Source organism: Passer domesticus, chromosome 3, assembly GCF_036417665.1.
Source record: "Passer domesticus isolate bPasDom1 chromosome 3, bPasDom1.hap1, whole genome shotgun sequence".
NCBI classification, from domain to species: Eukaryota; Metazoa; Chordata; class Aves; order Passeriformes; family Passeridae; genus Passer; species Passer domesticus.
Window position 1 is genome coordinate 34792007 of NC_087476.1, and position 17867 is coordinate 34809873.

General features: G+C 36.7%; 1 protein-coding gene and 1 long non-coding RNA gene across 6 annotated transcripts in view; both read right to left on the bottom strand.

Moving 5' to 3' along the window:
• The window catches only part of ME1 (malic enzyme 1), a 154033-nt gene that overhangs the window by 78695 nt on the left and 57471 nt on the right, over positions 1-17867 (bottom strand). For all 5 annotated transcript variants that reach the window (XM_064412539.1, XM_064412540.1, XM_064412541.1 and 2 more), the window contains exons 4-5: positions 10319-10394; positions 8931-9092 (exon numbers count right to left, since the gene is read on the bottom strand). In XM_064412539.1, the coding sequence (XP_064268609.1) occupies positions 8931-9092; positions 10319-10394 (238 nt within the window). The remainder of the gene's footprint in view (positions 1-8930; positions 9093-10318; positions 10395-17867) is intronic.
• LOC135296338 (uncharacterized) lies at positions 452-8449 on the bottom strand. The gene is made up of 3 exons (XR_010358403.1): positions 8382-8449; positions 5009-5049; positions 452-521 (listed from the first exon to the last, which is right to left on the bottom strand). It is a non-coding gene; the product is annotated as an uncharacterized LOC135296338 (long non-coding RNA).

Here is a 17867-nt window from a genome sequence, read left to right on the forward strand (position 1 = left end):
GACAATTGCTGAGGTCTTCTCACGCACTAAGCAGTGGAATGGCATTTCTCAAAGTGCAGCAGAATGACACTTCTCAAAGATAACAATTCTGTTTAATAAGAGGTTGACATAAGTTCAAAACCAAGTTTCAGTCTCTGTCAAAGTCTCCTGAGTAACCACATATCAGATGCAGAGAGAGGCGAGTGAAGGGCAAACTGTGTATGAATTCACGTTAGCTAACTTAAGAACCTATACTGGATACTTCTACATCTAAACTAGTCTGGGCTCTCTTTATAGTCAACAAGTTAAAAAAAATATTAAAAACCATTTTAAAATACAATTTATCAGACCTGTTTGAGACATTTCCTCTACAAGAAGCAGCACCTGTTCCCCTTACAAAATTAGCTTAGGAGGACTAGCTTAGGTTAAGATGAAAAGCTCCACATCTCTTTTTAAGTCTTTCTGAGCTTACCTGGTTTGGCTCCAGACTCTCAAGACTAATCATTCAAACACAAGATTATGACTGTCCATTCCAATGAACCCTAAGTATGGGAAAGAAAGAGGCAGAAACATTGCTGCCTAAGTGGGTATACCAGAAAAGTCTAGATTTGGGTTTAGTACACAGGCACCATGGAAAAGCTGCATGGTTACAAGAAGACTGCAAACATATCTTTAGTAATTTATGAAAGCATAAGAGAACTTCAGGAAAGGCAATTGAGAATGATGGTGGATGTAAGTCTGGCACTGAAATATACAACAATAAAAGGATGTATTTTTGTATTTCATACAGCATGCATCCTAAAAAGATCATATGTACTTGAAAGTCTCCTTTATTTTAATTATACTGGAACAACTGGATGAATTTTTAAAAAATGCAATAACATTTTGTTGTACAATAATAATAGTAAGTTCCTGGTGAAAAAAAAAATATTTCCCCATTGGTTTTTTTTATGTATTTAGAAAGGACTGTAAGTACTTTTGCTACTGACAGGAAATGAGGATCAAGGTATTTTTCACCCCCTATTAGGGTAAAAGAAGATGAGCACCATAACAGTAGCAATGTAAACACAGAATGCCTTTCTACTGCAACAGTAAAGAACAAAGGCCATTACAAGTGACTGCAACATTCAAGAAAATGCTGATAGTGTACATATTCTGAAATGAAGAAAAATATTTAAAGAGAAAAAATGTTTAAAATCCAGGCCCATTTATATTTGAGTTTTATTGGTAAAAGCACTGGTACTCACAGCAGCTGATGTATGCCTAACAAAATATGAGAAAAGCAGCTAAACGAAAACAAGAGAGGAGATGCAATATGGTCCCCTGGGAAAACCATGTAAAGAATAGCAAATGATCTTCCACATTTGAAAAGAAGTCAAAACTTTTAACAGCTCTAAATACTGTGGGAAATGCTGTTCCCCTCTGGGTACAATTACTTCATAAAAGGGGTAGGCAATGTTTTGTTTTTCAGCTCTCTTAATATATCATTAGTAGAACGCATTCCCTAGGAAGCAGAGGACATTTGTACAGAGTCTTCTTGAAGGTTTAATAGGGCCACGGAAATTCAGAGTAAGACAGAAGATACAGAAGAAAAAGTAATTAAAAATTGCAGAAGTCTAGGGACAAAATAGACAACAAACTCAAAGAGGTTGTCTTTAGAAGACTGAAACACACTGGAAATATCAGTATCTTGGGTAAATCTAGATTTATTACTATACTTAAAAATTCTCAACCCATCTGAGTAAAAACACTGAGTAAAAATAACTTATGAAATTTTGAAGTTGTGAATCTATTACAGACAAATTGTAGCTATTCAATAAGAGCACTAAAGAGCAAGAATAGAAAAACTTTCAAAAATTACTGACAAACATCCACTGTCAGATACTCACAATCCACTCAAACATGTCAGCCACCAGTCCCTGCACTGGGGGAAAATGATGAGTCTGGATGTAAGTGCCATCCCTTCTTCAGAGCATTTTTTAAGTCTGCAAGTGTAATATGGATGCTGACACAGTTCCAGGAGTTCATGTTACTTAAATAAAGCGTGTTTAGGAGAGATTGATGATGCCATATTTATTTTAGATGTGGATATTTTGTAACACACTGGAAAGATAACACTAAACCCCTCAATTTTAGAACATGCATCTATAAAATCAGTGTCCATTCCCTCTTCTAACACAAACTCAGTCCACTTCAAATAATTGAACTGATTTAAAAGGAGACTACGAATTTTGACAAAATAAACCAGTGTGGGCTTTTTCTCCTTCACAATGGGCTGGACAGGACTTTGAGCTCAGATATCACTTTACTTTTCAATACTTCTTAACACTGAAAAGAGAATGGAAAAAATTACTCATGACACTGACTCTAAAGAAACTTGTATCCAATCACATTGTTTTCTTGCCAACCCAAAGTTCAGAAAGGGGAAGAAAAAGGAATGGTCATCTATTTTCTCCCTTCATCAAGTGCTGACTGTATACTACCAGGGAAGGCAGTACAGCAGCAAGATCTAAGGAGAAAAAATCCACTTGTAAAATAAAATTTAACTGGTAAAGGAAAGTGCAATTATCTCCTACCAGACTGGCACAGACAGGCAGCAATCAAAAAATAAAAAAACACAGAATATTTACTCCATCAGTAGTTTTACAAATGTTAATTAATGCTTGGAACTCAGCACCATTGAGCCACACCATTACCTCTGAGCACTTTCCTTGGCCTGACTATTTTGTGGAGCATGTTAAAAAGGTTAATATGGTCAGTAACATTTCAACACACATAAATGAAAAGCTGCACATCTGGAACCTGTTCTGATCACACATAGGTGTCATTTATGTTGCAGAAATGTGCAAAACTACTAGGGAACACACTGGAGAATATAACCTAGAAATGAGATTCTCATATATACACCAGATACAAAAATAGATTATTTTTATATAGATGGGACTAACCTCTATTCACAGAATTCAGGAACTGTTACTGCTATGTTACAGTAAAACTGTCACTGAAATGTCTCCAGTACTAACAATCATCATTCAAGGGGAAGGCCACAGGACCTTTTTAAAACCAGAGAGCATAATCATTCCCATTACATATTTATTACATTAAAAAAAAAATGTAAAAGTGCCACAACTCTACATATGAATGCAAATTGTGATTTTCTTTTATTTAGAAATCCCTGCAGCTCTGCACAATTTAATTATTTACTTGACGCATTTATATCTTCAGATTGATAAGGTATGAAATTGCAGGTTTCCTCTACAATCAGTTTTCTACTGTCCAGGTTTCTGTTTTGGTTGAAATATGAATAATAAAATCAGGTTTGTTTCTGTTTTCTCATCAGTTTTCATTTGCACATTTATGTGTAAGTACTCCTCAAGAGTAAGAATCTTGGAAGGCTAGTACTAATTCTTATAACAATTGGAAATAATATGGGGAAATACAGAAAGCTAACTAGAACAAACTGAAAAGCTGAGCTTGAATTTGCACTTCAGCTTTTCTGGACTGCATATTCCAGCACAGATGCCTGTCATTCCTCCAGAGGAGTCAGAACTGCCAGCGCAGGCATGCTCATTGACCTATTTAGGGCAACTGTGAGAACCATCACATTCCTGTACTTCAGTATTTTAGTAAGTTAAGAGAAAAAGATATTCCAAAGCAAGCATGCAGGAAACAACTTGAAATAGCAACCCACAAGTCCCTGAACTGTCACAGAGGAAGGAGTAGCTGCCCTAACAGCTGTCCTGCACATTTCTCCCTCTTGTGCACTTTTCAGTGCTTAAATCATAGAATTATAGAATTACTTAGGTCAGTGAGTCCAACTGTTAACCCAGTACTGCCAAGTCCAGCACTAAACCATGTCTCTAAGCACCAACTACATAGCTTTTAAATACTTCCAGGGGTGGGGACTCTACCACTTCCCTGGGCAGTCTGTTCCAATGTTTAACAACCCTTTCTGTGAAAAAATTCTTCCTAATATCCCACGTAAAACCCACCCAGTGCAGCTTCATGCCATGTTCTCTCATCCTATCTCTTATTACTTTAGAGAAGACATCACATTTTTAGAAATGTGTCTCTTTGGAGAAGATACACATTTTTAAAAAGCAAACTGGCCATCATGATTCATCTGCACATTAAGGGCATATATATGTTACCCATCAATTTTTTAGCTGTGTCTACACAGGGCAAGAGAATATTTGTGTGTCCAGCTTCCTTGCAGCCATTGCAGCTGCAGCTGGAATCCCCTCTGACCCCTGGGCAATCCACATGGCACTGTGCTGGTGCTCGGAGCACCATAATGTCTTCTGCTAGAACTGCCTGTGTAAAAAGTCCTTTCAATATGAGCTGTCCCGGCTCTTCCACATTGTGTAAAGGTATTGTTTGAAAGAGCTGGATGCTTTCTACCTAAATTGAAATTCATGGTAAATGGTTTAAATTTAAAACTAACACACAATCTTTCCAAATCTCCCACAACTGGCCACTGCCAATATTGCATTTACACATGTGATTAGTTTAGAATTGGTCTGGCAGCCATGACCTTGTCAAACCTTCTTTTCTAAGGTATCAAATAAACACAGTTCTCATTCCTCTGCTAAGCATTCAGTATTAGATTAAATTTTTTTATGGTCAAAATAAACCCTTTCACCATTGGTTTGACTTTTGTATAACATAAGGCATCAGTCTTGCCAGATTTCATTACTCCTCTGTCTGGATAATAGTACTTTAACTAGACCATGTCTCTTTTGTGACCCTTGAACAATAAAATATTGCCTCCAAGTCACTGATAAAGATAGTGAACATTGCAGAGCTGAAAAAAAACCCACAAGTGTTTTATTATTCCTCACAGAAATACATATTTTAAATTGTATTTTCTCCAGTATTACAGGAGGCCTGGTTTGCTTTTTCATTATTCTTGTTTCTTAAAAGAAACAGTAAGAATCCAAAAGTCTTTCAAGGGTAAAAAAATAAGTCAACCGAAATTCTGAAAACTCTCAATGGACCAGAATCATTGCAATTTCAATAAGAGCCTTACCTTTAATCTTCCAGATTTTTTTCAAATCATCCCAGATCCACCTAAGAAAAAACGAGTACTTCCTCCACACCCAGCTCAGCATGGTACAGAGAAAGCTTTTACTACGTCTTTTTAAAAAATAACTGACAAAGCATTATTTGGACATTCTGATTTAAGGATCTTGACAAACCTTTAATGCTTTTTCAACATATTCATTTGCTGTTAATAAAATGGGAAAAAAAAAGATAATCTTCTTGCCAAGATAGATAAAACTTAGAATTAAGAAGTATCTACCATATTTATAGGGACAATCTAATACTTCCATTTGTGCCATCACTAAGGATAAGCATCAGGAAAAACAGAAAACTTCATTCTTACTATTCATATTTTCATTAAGTTACTTTTCTTTAGCGTCTTTTGCTTTTTTACTGCCTATAGGTTTTGACATTGGTTTCTATTTCTAAGAATTGGCTCTGCTGTTTGGTTGGTTTTATTAAACTGCCACTTTTCACATCTCTTTAAGCCAGACTGATTTTTAACCAAGGCTTGTCTCAACATTGTTTATTTTGTGAGAGTTCATTCAGATCTTTGGAGCAGAAAACAATCACCACTCAAATGTTGATGTTTAAATGTTTCCCTTTGATCCAGCTTGATTATTTCCATCCTCCTTAAACCATCCCTCTTCCAGTGCTGAACATGTGTTTCAGGTAGATCTCCACTAAATTGCAGCTGTGTGTATCTTGACAATTATTCATTTTTCTTCCACAGCTGATTTCTTTAAACATTGCAAGGTAATTTAATATATATCTCTGCAAAATCAGATGAACACTCAGGATCCAGAGATCATACCACCTCAGGATTTCCAACAACACTTTCATATCAGCACTCAGAGTAATGCCTCGGTATGTTTTCATTGCATTGAAATCCCACCTAAGAAGCACCACCCCCACACCTAAAATATACATGTCTACTGGTAAGGCATAACTTTTAGTGAGATTGCCATGGTTTGTAGTAAATAACTAGCAGTACTCCAAATAATGTTTTAAATGCTTTGAATAAAAATGTTCCTCAGTAATTACTCGCCCTGTCAATACCTTACAAAACAGGCCTGTTATTTTTGGCAGCAGTCAACACCACTTCTTTTGGACACTCAGTCCCACACTGACTACATGGAACCATTTACTGGCTTGGTCACACGGGACTTTCAACTAGGTCAAGTTTTTAACCATAAATAAGCAGTTTCCATTTCTATTGCTTATTATCTAGGCAATTGTATAAAAATGCTCTACTTGCTTCTCTTTTCTTTCCTTGATTTTATGAGTAAGAGGATAATATCCTAGCTAAAAATACCTCTGCTAAAACTAACAGTAACAAGGACTTTAATAACCATCTCAAACGGAGTGAGTTGCTCCTCAACGTTACGTGTTTTGAGTTCTGTACACAACAAAACAATATAGCATGACATCTTGTGAAGTTGGGGGTTTCTTGCAATCTGCTTTTGAGCCTTTCTGGAAAATTTGCAGGTTGTGCACCTCCGCATTAGAGTTGCCAAAAGTACATTTTTAAAACTTCCTTTGAAGCAGGGAGGCCCCCACAGAATGGGAGAAGGAACTAATCTAAATGGAAAACATCTGCACATTTTAAAAAACATGTTCAGCATAATTATTATTTATATATGCACAAGTTGTAAGAGTGATTTCTATTGTGTCTTACTGTGGAAAATCCTGACTAGGCTAAGAAAATACAGCCTAACAATATACTTATTTGTTCAAGAGTAGCTTTAAAGATAAGGAATTGCAATGCAACTCCATGTCAGCTTGGCCCAATATAATCAGCTTAGCCAGCAAAATATGGATGCTTTTTCGTCATTTCAGTTCTCTATAGTGACTCATCAACTGGTTACATGAACATAAGTGTTAAGGAAGGAACAGGTATGTGCCACTGGGTGAGAGGAAGAGTGTTGAGGGAAGAAACTAAGAGAGATGGTGCCCCAGGATCCCTAACTTTGACTAAAGAAGCCTGAGAACTATATCCAAGCTCCCATTAATGAATACTGTCAGGCCCATGTCCTGTAATTAGTTAAGGGGTACAGCAACAAAGTCACACCTGTTCACATCCCAAGAGCCGAATTCAGGGGTCTCATTCCCTATGGTCTTAATAAGAAGCCATATCCCAAAATGAAAAAAAGCCAAAAGGCATCCTCCTGATCAGAAGATATTTCAGAGCATCAACAAACTTCAGGTCACACAAATTTTATGCCCATTGTAATACTTTGTGTGCCACTCCTTCACAGACATTGAACTCAATGCTTAATTACAAGAACAGTGACATAAAAGTTGGGCTACTAGCACGGATAAGCCCATTTTGCTGTTGCTGTGCGTATATACAGATGTTTGATATCTTTCAAGCAAATAATATACTACAAAAATTTAAAATTACTATAAAACACAAGCATAAAAGCAAAATGAAAAGTCTACTGAAGTGTCACAAGTAGCCAATGCAATTAACTGCTGAGAAACATTCATTAATAGATTACAAAACTGGCCCAAAACCAAAATTAACTGCTCAAACCAAAATTAAAAATATTTTATAGCTAATGAGAATTATATGTGAATGATATGTCAACTTGCTACAGTGTTCAGACACATCATTAGAAAGCTTGTTTTTAGAAGGGGGCTCTGGTGGGACAGAGAGAGAGGGGAGCAGACATTTCTTGTTCAGTAGTCCGTTCATCATGCAGTGTCTAAATGACCCCACTGGGGCAGGGGTGAGGGTGTGTGTGTAAAGCTGAAGCTGTACACACCCAACCAAACAATCCAGAAGCCCGAGCTAAATTTACTGGTGCAGGAATGCTTTGTTCAGCTACAACACACATCGATCTCTGATACATTTGTCATGCATACAGTTTAACACATGTATCATTTATAATACAACATCTTTACTTCTACAAAAGCGTAAATACATTGCAGGTGATTTTTTTTTTTAATTTTACATCATTCAGAGTCTTCAAGTATTCAAATATTCTTTCAGACAAAAAAAAAAAAAAGGAAGATCAAGGCCAAGTAATCCCAAGAGTACTAGAAAGAAGAGAGCCAATTTTCAACAAGTTTAAATCTCTGAATTTCACACAAATGGGAAGCCAAGTTAGAGAGGGTAAGGTCCACCTACTTGAAGCACTTGGGTGAAATTTACAGTGCTTTTTATAACTACAGGGAACATACAACGAATTACACAGGCACATCATGCCAGCACAGATCAGACTATAGCCTCAAGCAGCTCACCAAAATGAGGGGCATAATTATTCTGAATCTGAATTCAAACTTCACATTGAAAATCACATTAGAGAAATTCAGTGACAGAAGTGTGTTGCCGTCTTATTGCAAAGGTTTCATACTTTCTTGGAGATATCACATGGGCAGCTCCTCACAGCACTGACTTTTTCTTCTTCTCAGCACAGGCAACAAACTCCATCTCCCCTCTCAACCAACCAACCTGCTCTTTTATAATACCCCTCTTAATTGGATACAGCTGTGGCCTATTAAGGGCAGGCTTGTTCTTAATGCTTGATAATTGGCACAGCTGTAACTCTTTAGGGGTGAGATTACTTTCACCACTATCTCTAGTCTCCTGCCTTCTATCTATCCACAGAAGTGGAGCAAGAATGCTGCCTTGAATTATATTTTTAACTCTATCATTCTCCTTTTCTTGAGACCAAATTACCTATACCACATTTTAACATGTACAGCGTATGCAGCACATTTTTACAGACAACAGTGTCCTTAATTACTTAAACATTACAAAACAGTCTACACTGCACATTAGGATGAGTATGTCTACACTGTATATTAGGATGAGACATTTTCCTTATGACTTTTTAGTTTGCACAGAGTCAAAGCCAGTATTGTAACAAAAACCCTTCACTACACCTCAGGAAAGGATTTACCTCATTATCTGTTCCCACATCCAACATCACTGGTAGACACTCATGAGGTTTCACTCCTCCACATGCTGTATAAAGTGCCAGTTTACCAACAGGAATGCCCATTCCATAACAGCCAAGGTCTCCAAGCCCAAGAATACGTTCACCATCAGTCACCACAATAGCCTGGAGGAAGAAATGAAGGCACTGTAAAAATCACTTCCTTGCCTGTATGTACCATGTATTCCATTATTTTCTTACATTTTTTGTTTTACATGTAAAAACTGTAACAGGTGCAAACAAATCAATAGTACAACAAAAGCAAAAATAGTTTTATTATATTTTACTGTGGTTTTGTTACACTATTTTAGACTCTTGCTTCACTGTAAATGGGCCTTTCATACAAAACTTTTACAAATACACAAGAGAGGCATTTAGTATTACATTACAAGAGAACTGGCATTGTTCCCTCTCACATTTTTCTGTCAACAGTATGAAAACAGAATAGGAAGGGAAAGGAAGCTATCCACAAAAAAAAAAAAAAAAAGAAGAACCACAAACTCCTGGGTTTTGTCATGTCTGTTTTCAGCAGAACCAGAGCCAGTCACTCCTACTGGCCTTTGTCACAGCTGTCTACAAGCACCTGGTTCTTACCCTTCAAAGATGTATGTCTTCCTCCCTTGAGTAAATAACACACTCCATCACACTTATACATATCAGGAAGCATGTGCTCTCATTGACAGAAATATAATAATTTAGTGAACCCCAAAAACTGTCTATGCTAATAAAGACTTTTCATAATAAAGGAGAGAAATGCTCAGTACGGCAAACAGCTGACAACACAATAATTTTCTTGTCATACTCGGTAGCAAGCCATTTTAATTGGAAATTCAAGATTTTTTTTAAGAGAGATCATGAAGCACTTTAAGTGGAGAACTACTAACTCAAACTCTAGAGTGAGGTTTCCAAGAGATCACGTGGGGTCTCTACCCTTGGAGATACTAAAACTCAAAGGCTGGACACAGCCCTGAGTAACCTGTCCTCGTTTGAGAAGGAGGATGGCCTAGATGAGTGCCTTCCTACCTCAACTATTCTTTGATTTCCTGAAATGCAGAAAAAGCATTCAGGTTTGGGGTTTGTTTGATGGTTTTTTTTGGTTTTTTTTTTTTGTTTTTTTTTTTACATAATATTGCATATAATTGATCAATTAATCTGTAAAGGACACCTATAGCTAGAAAACTAAGTGTTAAATGCCTCAAACTTTGGCTGTAACAGCATTCTTTCTGTTGAAAAAGTAAATTAAGAAATCACTGAAATCTAAACTGAGAAAAAGTTTATAAAAAATATCTTAACCAATTCATCTTGCGTACAAAACAGCATCAGCTTTGTTATGCAACTAAAACCGTACTTACCTTGATGACACTTTCTGGCCAGGATTTAAGCATTGTAGCAATGTGACCCCGGTCATGGATAGAAATGAAAAGACCTCTGAAAAAAACAACAAAACCAAAAAACTTTTCGTATAAACAGGTAAATAAATAATTATAAATCAAAGTAATATAAATAAGTATGACTGAATCAAATAATGCATTAAATCTATGCAAATGTGTCCCTAACATACATAAATTCAGTTTGATAATAAGAGCTTAATTTTGTCTGAATAAGTAAATTAATCATCTACATTTAGAAGTGAGGGAACAAGGAACTCAGTAAAGATTTGCAGAGCAGAGAGAACCTGTAAGAGTCCTTTCTGAAACCAACACACTCAGCACTTGGTCTATTCAAATGTGTTCATTAGCTGCCCCTGATCACAAAATGAGTGCCTCTTAGGACAGTGATCACTACTGCCCCAGCAGCCCTAACATTTACAAAGAAGAATAGGCCAAAGCTTCAAGCTATGAACAAAACCAGAAATAAGACAGATATTATCATTACATAAAATAAATCAGGAGCATTCACTTATGTGTTTAGAAAACAGTCTCCCTATTTCATTAGATTGCCATTTTGAGTCCACTCAGAGTTCCTTTAATTCTATTTATTATCTGTTTTTTTCATGTGAGATAGTAGAAAAATGCCATCTCTCAAAACCCATGAATGCACTTAAATGCAACCTCTCAAAATCCAAAGAAAACATCAATGAAGAAGCCCATGTCAAAGATGTCTTCTCGTAATTACATTTTGCATTAGTAAAATGTAATAAGGCATTGTCTTTTACAACTATTCTAAAGAATTTTCCATTACCTACTTTAAAAATTTTGAAGTAAAAATTAGAGAAAACTTTTGAAAAAATAATTGAAATCTAAGTCTACCAGAATATGACCTCACATTCCTACAAGTGGGTCTTATAGGTCTAAATAAAACTAATAAATCAGGAAAAGGCTTATCAGATATGACTGCACATATACCAAGTCAAGCAAAAGATTTCCTGCAGTGTTAAATGTGTACTAATGAAGACAGGAAAAACTAGTCCAAACATTATATTTAATATGTTTAAATATTTTAAATATATTATATGATATATTTATCTACAGATCATCATGAAATTTATATTTTTATATTGAATTTTTTATTTAATATTTAAGTGTCTTCTTCCCTCTTTGATGTCAAAAATGTGCAACTGAAATTCTTTATTATTTAGGACAAAAAGCAATGTAAGCCATGCTGTAATTAACCAAAGTATTTCATTTTAGGCATTTTCCCCTAGAGCTAGAAATTCTCTCACCCTGGCATTTCTAATTCATTCTCTTTCTGTGTCCATTTCCCATGCTCAGAACTAACAGACCAGGCTGGATATTAATGTATCTCAGTTGTTTCTTAATAAGTAGCATCTGTCAGCAAATTAATTTGTTCATCCCAGTGGAGGCAACAGGTCTTCAGGGACAGGTCTTCTTTTATCACAGTTTGGAAGAGTTCTGGTATTTACTGCACACAATCATACCTATTTGTGAGCCAGCTACCTGAAAAAAGATCTCCCTTAATGAAATCCATAAAACAGCAAAGAAAAATACATGATGCTTCCATTCTGATGTACTCTACCATGCATCATTTTATAAAACAGCCTGTAAACTGTTAAATCATAAAGTACACCTCAACAAAATTGCTAGCCTCAAGAGACAGCTGTGACAGATGAGTGTGTGAAAGCAAGCACAGAGTGCTGGAAGAAAGCGATCTTGTGGGACCACTCCTCTCCTTGTCTCCATTCTCCAATTTACACCAACCTAATAGATTTGTGTTAAATGAAGCAAGATTTTGTATTGATTTTCTAAAGAGTCAGAGCCCAGCCCAGTGTGCCGGAATGCCCTCTTTCTTGCAAGCTAGGGAGAGAGGTCACCATGGAATAAATTCCCCAGCAGAGGAAAATAAAGGCAGGGTGGCTGCTCCAGAAGGAATTTTGTTAGAACATTGTAAGGACCTTTGAATAAGTATTGAGAGCGTATTTCAAAAATCTGTTCAAGCAGGATCAGATTCAAGCCACAAAGGAAAATAGAAGCTGAAGTGTAAATAGTGATGTCAAAAGCATTCCACTCCCCTCTTTCTCCCTTTCCCTCCATTATTTCTGTAGTTTAGTACGACATTTCTGGATACACTGGCCTGACCAAGAAGCTGCTCTTAAATTTAAGGGAACAGAATAAGATAGGTTATTTTTTTAAAATTCTTTTATCTTTTTTCGTCATCCTTAATTTCTTTAACTAAAACACTTTTCTTCCGTAAGGTACTCTCTGCAAGCAGAGAGTACACCAGGTTGGTAAGAGGAACCCTGACTTGCAAAAGTGTCAGCCACAAGAATACTCAGCCAGTATTACTGGGACTGAATTCACTGCAATTCTACGTGCAGACAGCCATCAAAAGGTAGCACTACATGTGTATTTTTTCTTTTCCATTGAGGCCATGCTATAGCCAGGGAAAGTACCAACTGCATAGGCTTATTTTAAGTGGGACAGGGCTGAGAAGGTGAAAAGGTAGCCAGCAATTTGGCTACCTAGCAGACATTATAGTTATTTTGGGGCTATCATAGCACAGCTACAAGAAGAATGAAGCATGGGGCAAGCCAATGATTTAAACTGGATTCAGTTCTACATGGAATTCAATCTGGAAATATGACTGAATTATCCATTTGAGTATAATGTTAATGATAAAAATAAGCATGGTCATGCCAGTGATGCACACCCTGTTCTGCTGGACGAGGAAGAGATGGCCTGCAGGATATGCACTTGTCTGACAAAGCACTTCAGAATGGGACTGCTAAAGCAGATGGACAAATAATACATAGAATCACATGGAGAAAGAAGCAAGATACAGGGAAAATATTATGGAGAAGAATATGCTGCTTGATTTTCAGTATGCACATATTCACATTTCTAAGAAGAAAAGCAACTCATGGGGAAGCAGGATTAAGTTCTCTTGCACACATTTTCAGAGCAGTCCAGGTTGGCAAGCTCAGTGGAAAAGCAGCTGTAGGTTTTACAGCACAGTGTGGTCCTTTCTATTTTAATTGGTATCTCAGTTATGCATACTATCTTTTCTTGCAAGGCAAGAAGGCTAATCACCAAAACTGCGAGTTAAAACTGTTCTGAAGCTTGCAGCCTGAGATCAATCTTCTAATTCATGTGTTCACTTTGAACATGGCGCAGTGCAGATTGTCTTGCCTAAGCACATAGGATAGAACTCACCTAGGCACATACACAGAAGTGCTCATTTAGAACCAGTTTGCCCCAGGGAGCCCCCAGCTCAGCACTGGCTGATACCAGCCCAGCCAAAGCAAGCACTGCTAGTCACACCCACTTCAGCTAGCCAGAAAATGTATGAAACTACAGCAGAGGAATAATTAGGCAAAGAAGTAACTATGCCTTCTTTCTTCTCATCACACCAGTAATAAGGCTGAAGAGTAAGGGGGAGAGCCCACATGAGGACATCCAAGATCCACTCAACAAAGGGTGGATCTATTTTGGGTCACTGAGCTCACTACACTGTAGCAAATTTTACCAGTTATGTGGAGGTCATTCTACAGCACATGATTTGGGTCTGTTTTATTAAAATTCTCATCTATGAGAACAAAGTCAACAGAATTAAATGGAGCATTTGTTTATTATGTTTTGAGGAAGCAATGATCTACCAGCAATGTACTTGTCTATTTTCTATTAAAGAACAGTTTAGGAAAATGTGTCATTCTAACAGAATAATCCTTTCTTTCCTCTTCTTATAACAACAGGAGGCAATCTTAACATGTCTCAGAAAATGCCAAACATGTTTAATGAAAAGAAGTTCAGACTTTTCTCACAACCCTACAACCCTACATATTCAAGACTGCTATTTGAATTATGAACTCTACATAGACTTATAGTAGAGGTGACTTCACTTCCCCAGGCAGCCTAAACCAACAAGCTTAATAATAATAACAAAAAAAAAAAAAAAAATAAATCTCAGGGCAAGACACAGTTTATTTCTGAGCCTAGATTCTTCCAAACTTGTGCACTTGGCAAGGAAGAGGTAAACTACTTCCCTGGTCCCCACTGAAATTCCCTCTTATTTTTAAAATCATAAAAAGCAATACAATTGCTTTTACAATTATACTAGAAACTAAGAGTACCTATATCCTCCCCAAAGAACATTCTGCTCTTTTTTCACCACATTTCCAATTGTGACTGTTTAATGTGGTCTCATTTCTTCATATAAAACATCCTCAAAGTTTTCATTACACCTTACCATAGCAGGTTACTTTGCATTGCAAGGCCACTGAGGCCTGCTAAATACAAGAGATGGGCTGATTTAAGAAATGCAGCTGTTGACAGCTTTATTTTCTTTACCTTCCCTTTGTGCAGGGATGAATTTCATTACTTTGCAATACACAGGTATGTTTTTCAATATATAATATAGTTGATGCTGAAATAGCAGCTGCTACTGACTGTCAGCCTGAATTCATCATTGTTAAAGAAACCTGGGCTTTACATTTTCTAGATGTGGCACACTCAAATTGTATTTAAACAGAAAAAATTGTAAGAAGCAAAATAAAGACTAAATCAAAAACAAAAATCAAAAATAGGACAGGAGCATTAAGAGAACAGTAGGTACCACTAAAACCCCTGAAAGTGTGGAGCTATACATGAGTAAGATGTAGTTCATAAAAAAATAAATTCTAGCAGCATATGAATGACAATGAGGGTAAGATACTAATCCTGAAAAGACATAATAGTTTATAAATATTATGTGTTATTTCATGTTTAGTATTTGGTTTTGTAAATGACTACTGATTATAAAATTTATTTTGTAGAAGACATCAAATACTCTGCAAGACAGATGCTAACATCTGCCAACTCCACTTTGCTATACATAAAAGAATAATGAAAGCTTCCTGTATTTTTATAGTGACTCAAATGCCCAATTTGGCACAAGACTGTAGGGAAATTATTAAAACACAGAAAAACACAGTCTTCATAATCCCTGTAAATGGGAAATGCTTATGTCAAGGGGTCTGAACAGTCTATCTTCAGCTACAGGAGCAAACCAGCATTTAGTTTTATTTCAAGAATCTCTGAAAAACACTGTTTCGTGACAGTCTTTATCCAGTGTTGGCAGCCTCTGTAGCCTTCTTTCACATGCCCAAGTCCATCAAAGCTGCTCATCAATCCCCATTAGTGAGTGTCATGCTCCAATAGTCACTACAGTTAAAAATAACATCTACAGAGAAGTACATTTGGACCACTTACAGAACCATACAGTATCCAATGTGAATTAGCCTTTAAAGCAGGAAAGTGATAAAGTTAACCTGAAAGACAGCAGCTGTAAGCCTGACATTTGAAAATATGACCTCAGGGGAATGCAGTTTCAGAAAAGAAAGGATAAGGTTTGGAGAAATAAAAGGTACATAACTCTAGTGACACAAAGATTCAGATGCTGGGAAAATCTTTTAGTACAAATGTTAAAACATTATTTAAAAATGAAATATAATGTTAAAAAAATTGAAAATACAACTGGGGTAGATAACTACTTAAGATTATAATTTTCCTGTTGCAAGCCCCAGCAAGTTGCAGTGCTCTTGATGCTGCCAGAATCATTCCAGTACCCACACTATGCTCAAGCCTGCCCAAGATCTTCAACTAGAGTCCATGGCTCTGCCTTCTTTCTTTGACAAATGACACTGTGTGCTTCAAAGAGACTGATCCAGGTGGCACTCAGTCAGAAGAGCTGAGTGCTAATCTAGAAGTGCTAATCTAGAACCAGTTCCCATGGGTTCCAGGAACTTCCACATAAAACTCCTGCCCACATCTTGGGTTTACTCAGAAAACTGACTTCAGGTTCATTGCCTCCTTCTTCTTCTTCTGACATTCCCTCTTCCACCTCAAGTGGGATTAGGGAAGCAGGAAGCAGGGGCTGCTATTCCACAATTTGCAACACAGTGAGTTATGCAACTTGCTGCAACAGTGCTGATACACCTGCAGCCAGGAGCCAGATCACACAGACATTGCCCCATCTGCCCTTCTGCATCTGACACAGGCTCCAGAGCTTGCATACAGCATACATTTTCTAAACTGTAACACAAGAGAGAGTGACAGTGAAAAAAAAATTACAAGCCACCCATAGCAGTCAGACTGAAGGCAAATGACAAAGGAACAGAGACAAACCTGCATCAGTCCTGTCTTACTATTTTTCTCCAAAATGTCTGGACTTTTTCAGCCCCTTGAGATTCTTGCTACCAAAGCATATAATCTCTACATTATGAGTTTGAGTGTACAAAGATTTTTGCAAAAAGCATATTTTTTTCTTGAAACATTTTACTTTTGCTCTGTAAAATACCCATCAGATAGGGTCCAGAAGAGGGCAAAGAAGGCAAGGCTTTGGTACAATAAAAAGCAACCCAATGAAGTAATTCCACGACTGCTGTTCATTCGACCCCCAAAAAATTACATTGTAAAAAAAGTTGGAGTAACAGCATTACAAGCCTTACACTGGAAAACTTTAAAACCAATTTTACATGGTACCAAGAATAATTATAGCTTGACACTTCACTAATAATCAAAAAACCTCTAGTTAATTTTGGAAACCATACAGTTCACCTCAAACTATATTAAAAATACTTCATAGTAAAAACTTCATGGACTTAGTCATTGCAGATGTTTTGCATTACTCATATAAAATACTCTTTACTGTATATCTAGATATCTAACCCTGTTTTTCATTTAGTGCCTCACCTCCTCTACTTGCACAGCATTTTGTGGTCTGAATGTCCAAACTAATGATGCATCCTTTTCATACAGAAAAAGACAAAATCAAGTAATATTTTATAGTCACTCCTTAAAACATGAATTTATTGATGTTCCTATATTCCTAAAGCATCACTAATCCAGACAATCAGCTTTTACATATTGTTGCTTAACCACACAGCTGCAATTCAATGGGTTGTGTTTGTTTGCAAAGGAAAAGGCAGACTGTGCAAAATACTATGGTTTAAGCACTGCAGCTCTTTTGCTCCAGAAGCTACTTAAATTCCTCTGACAGTTGCTCAATAAATAACTTAATTACTTACACTCTAATGGACACAAATAGAACTATTTGAAGACTATGAATGAGAGAATGGTTTAATAGAGCCAGACCCATTCATTTTTAAGACAAAAAATAACCCACTGTTCTGTTTCAACAGCTATCATGTTTGTATTATTTTATGCTAGTGTTAACTGCATAGAAAGCCATCAACAAACATCAACCATGTTATCTACTAGGAATGTTGCAATGCTGGTGATGCTTTTCTAAAAAAAACCCCAACTTTTAAATGCTACTTAAACTGTGAAATACTCAAACAAGTGAGATCACTGTCCTTCTATTTACTTCAACAACTTGTGCTGCCTTGGCTCATTGGAACATGGAAAATTCCCTGTATTTAGACAATAACGTCCTTTAAGGCCTGTTAACTGACCTTTAAATCACCACAATTTGCTCTCAGTAACTATTAACCAGGACAAAAGTCAA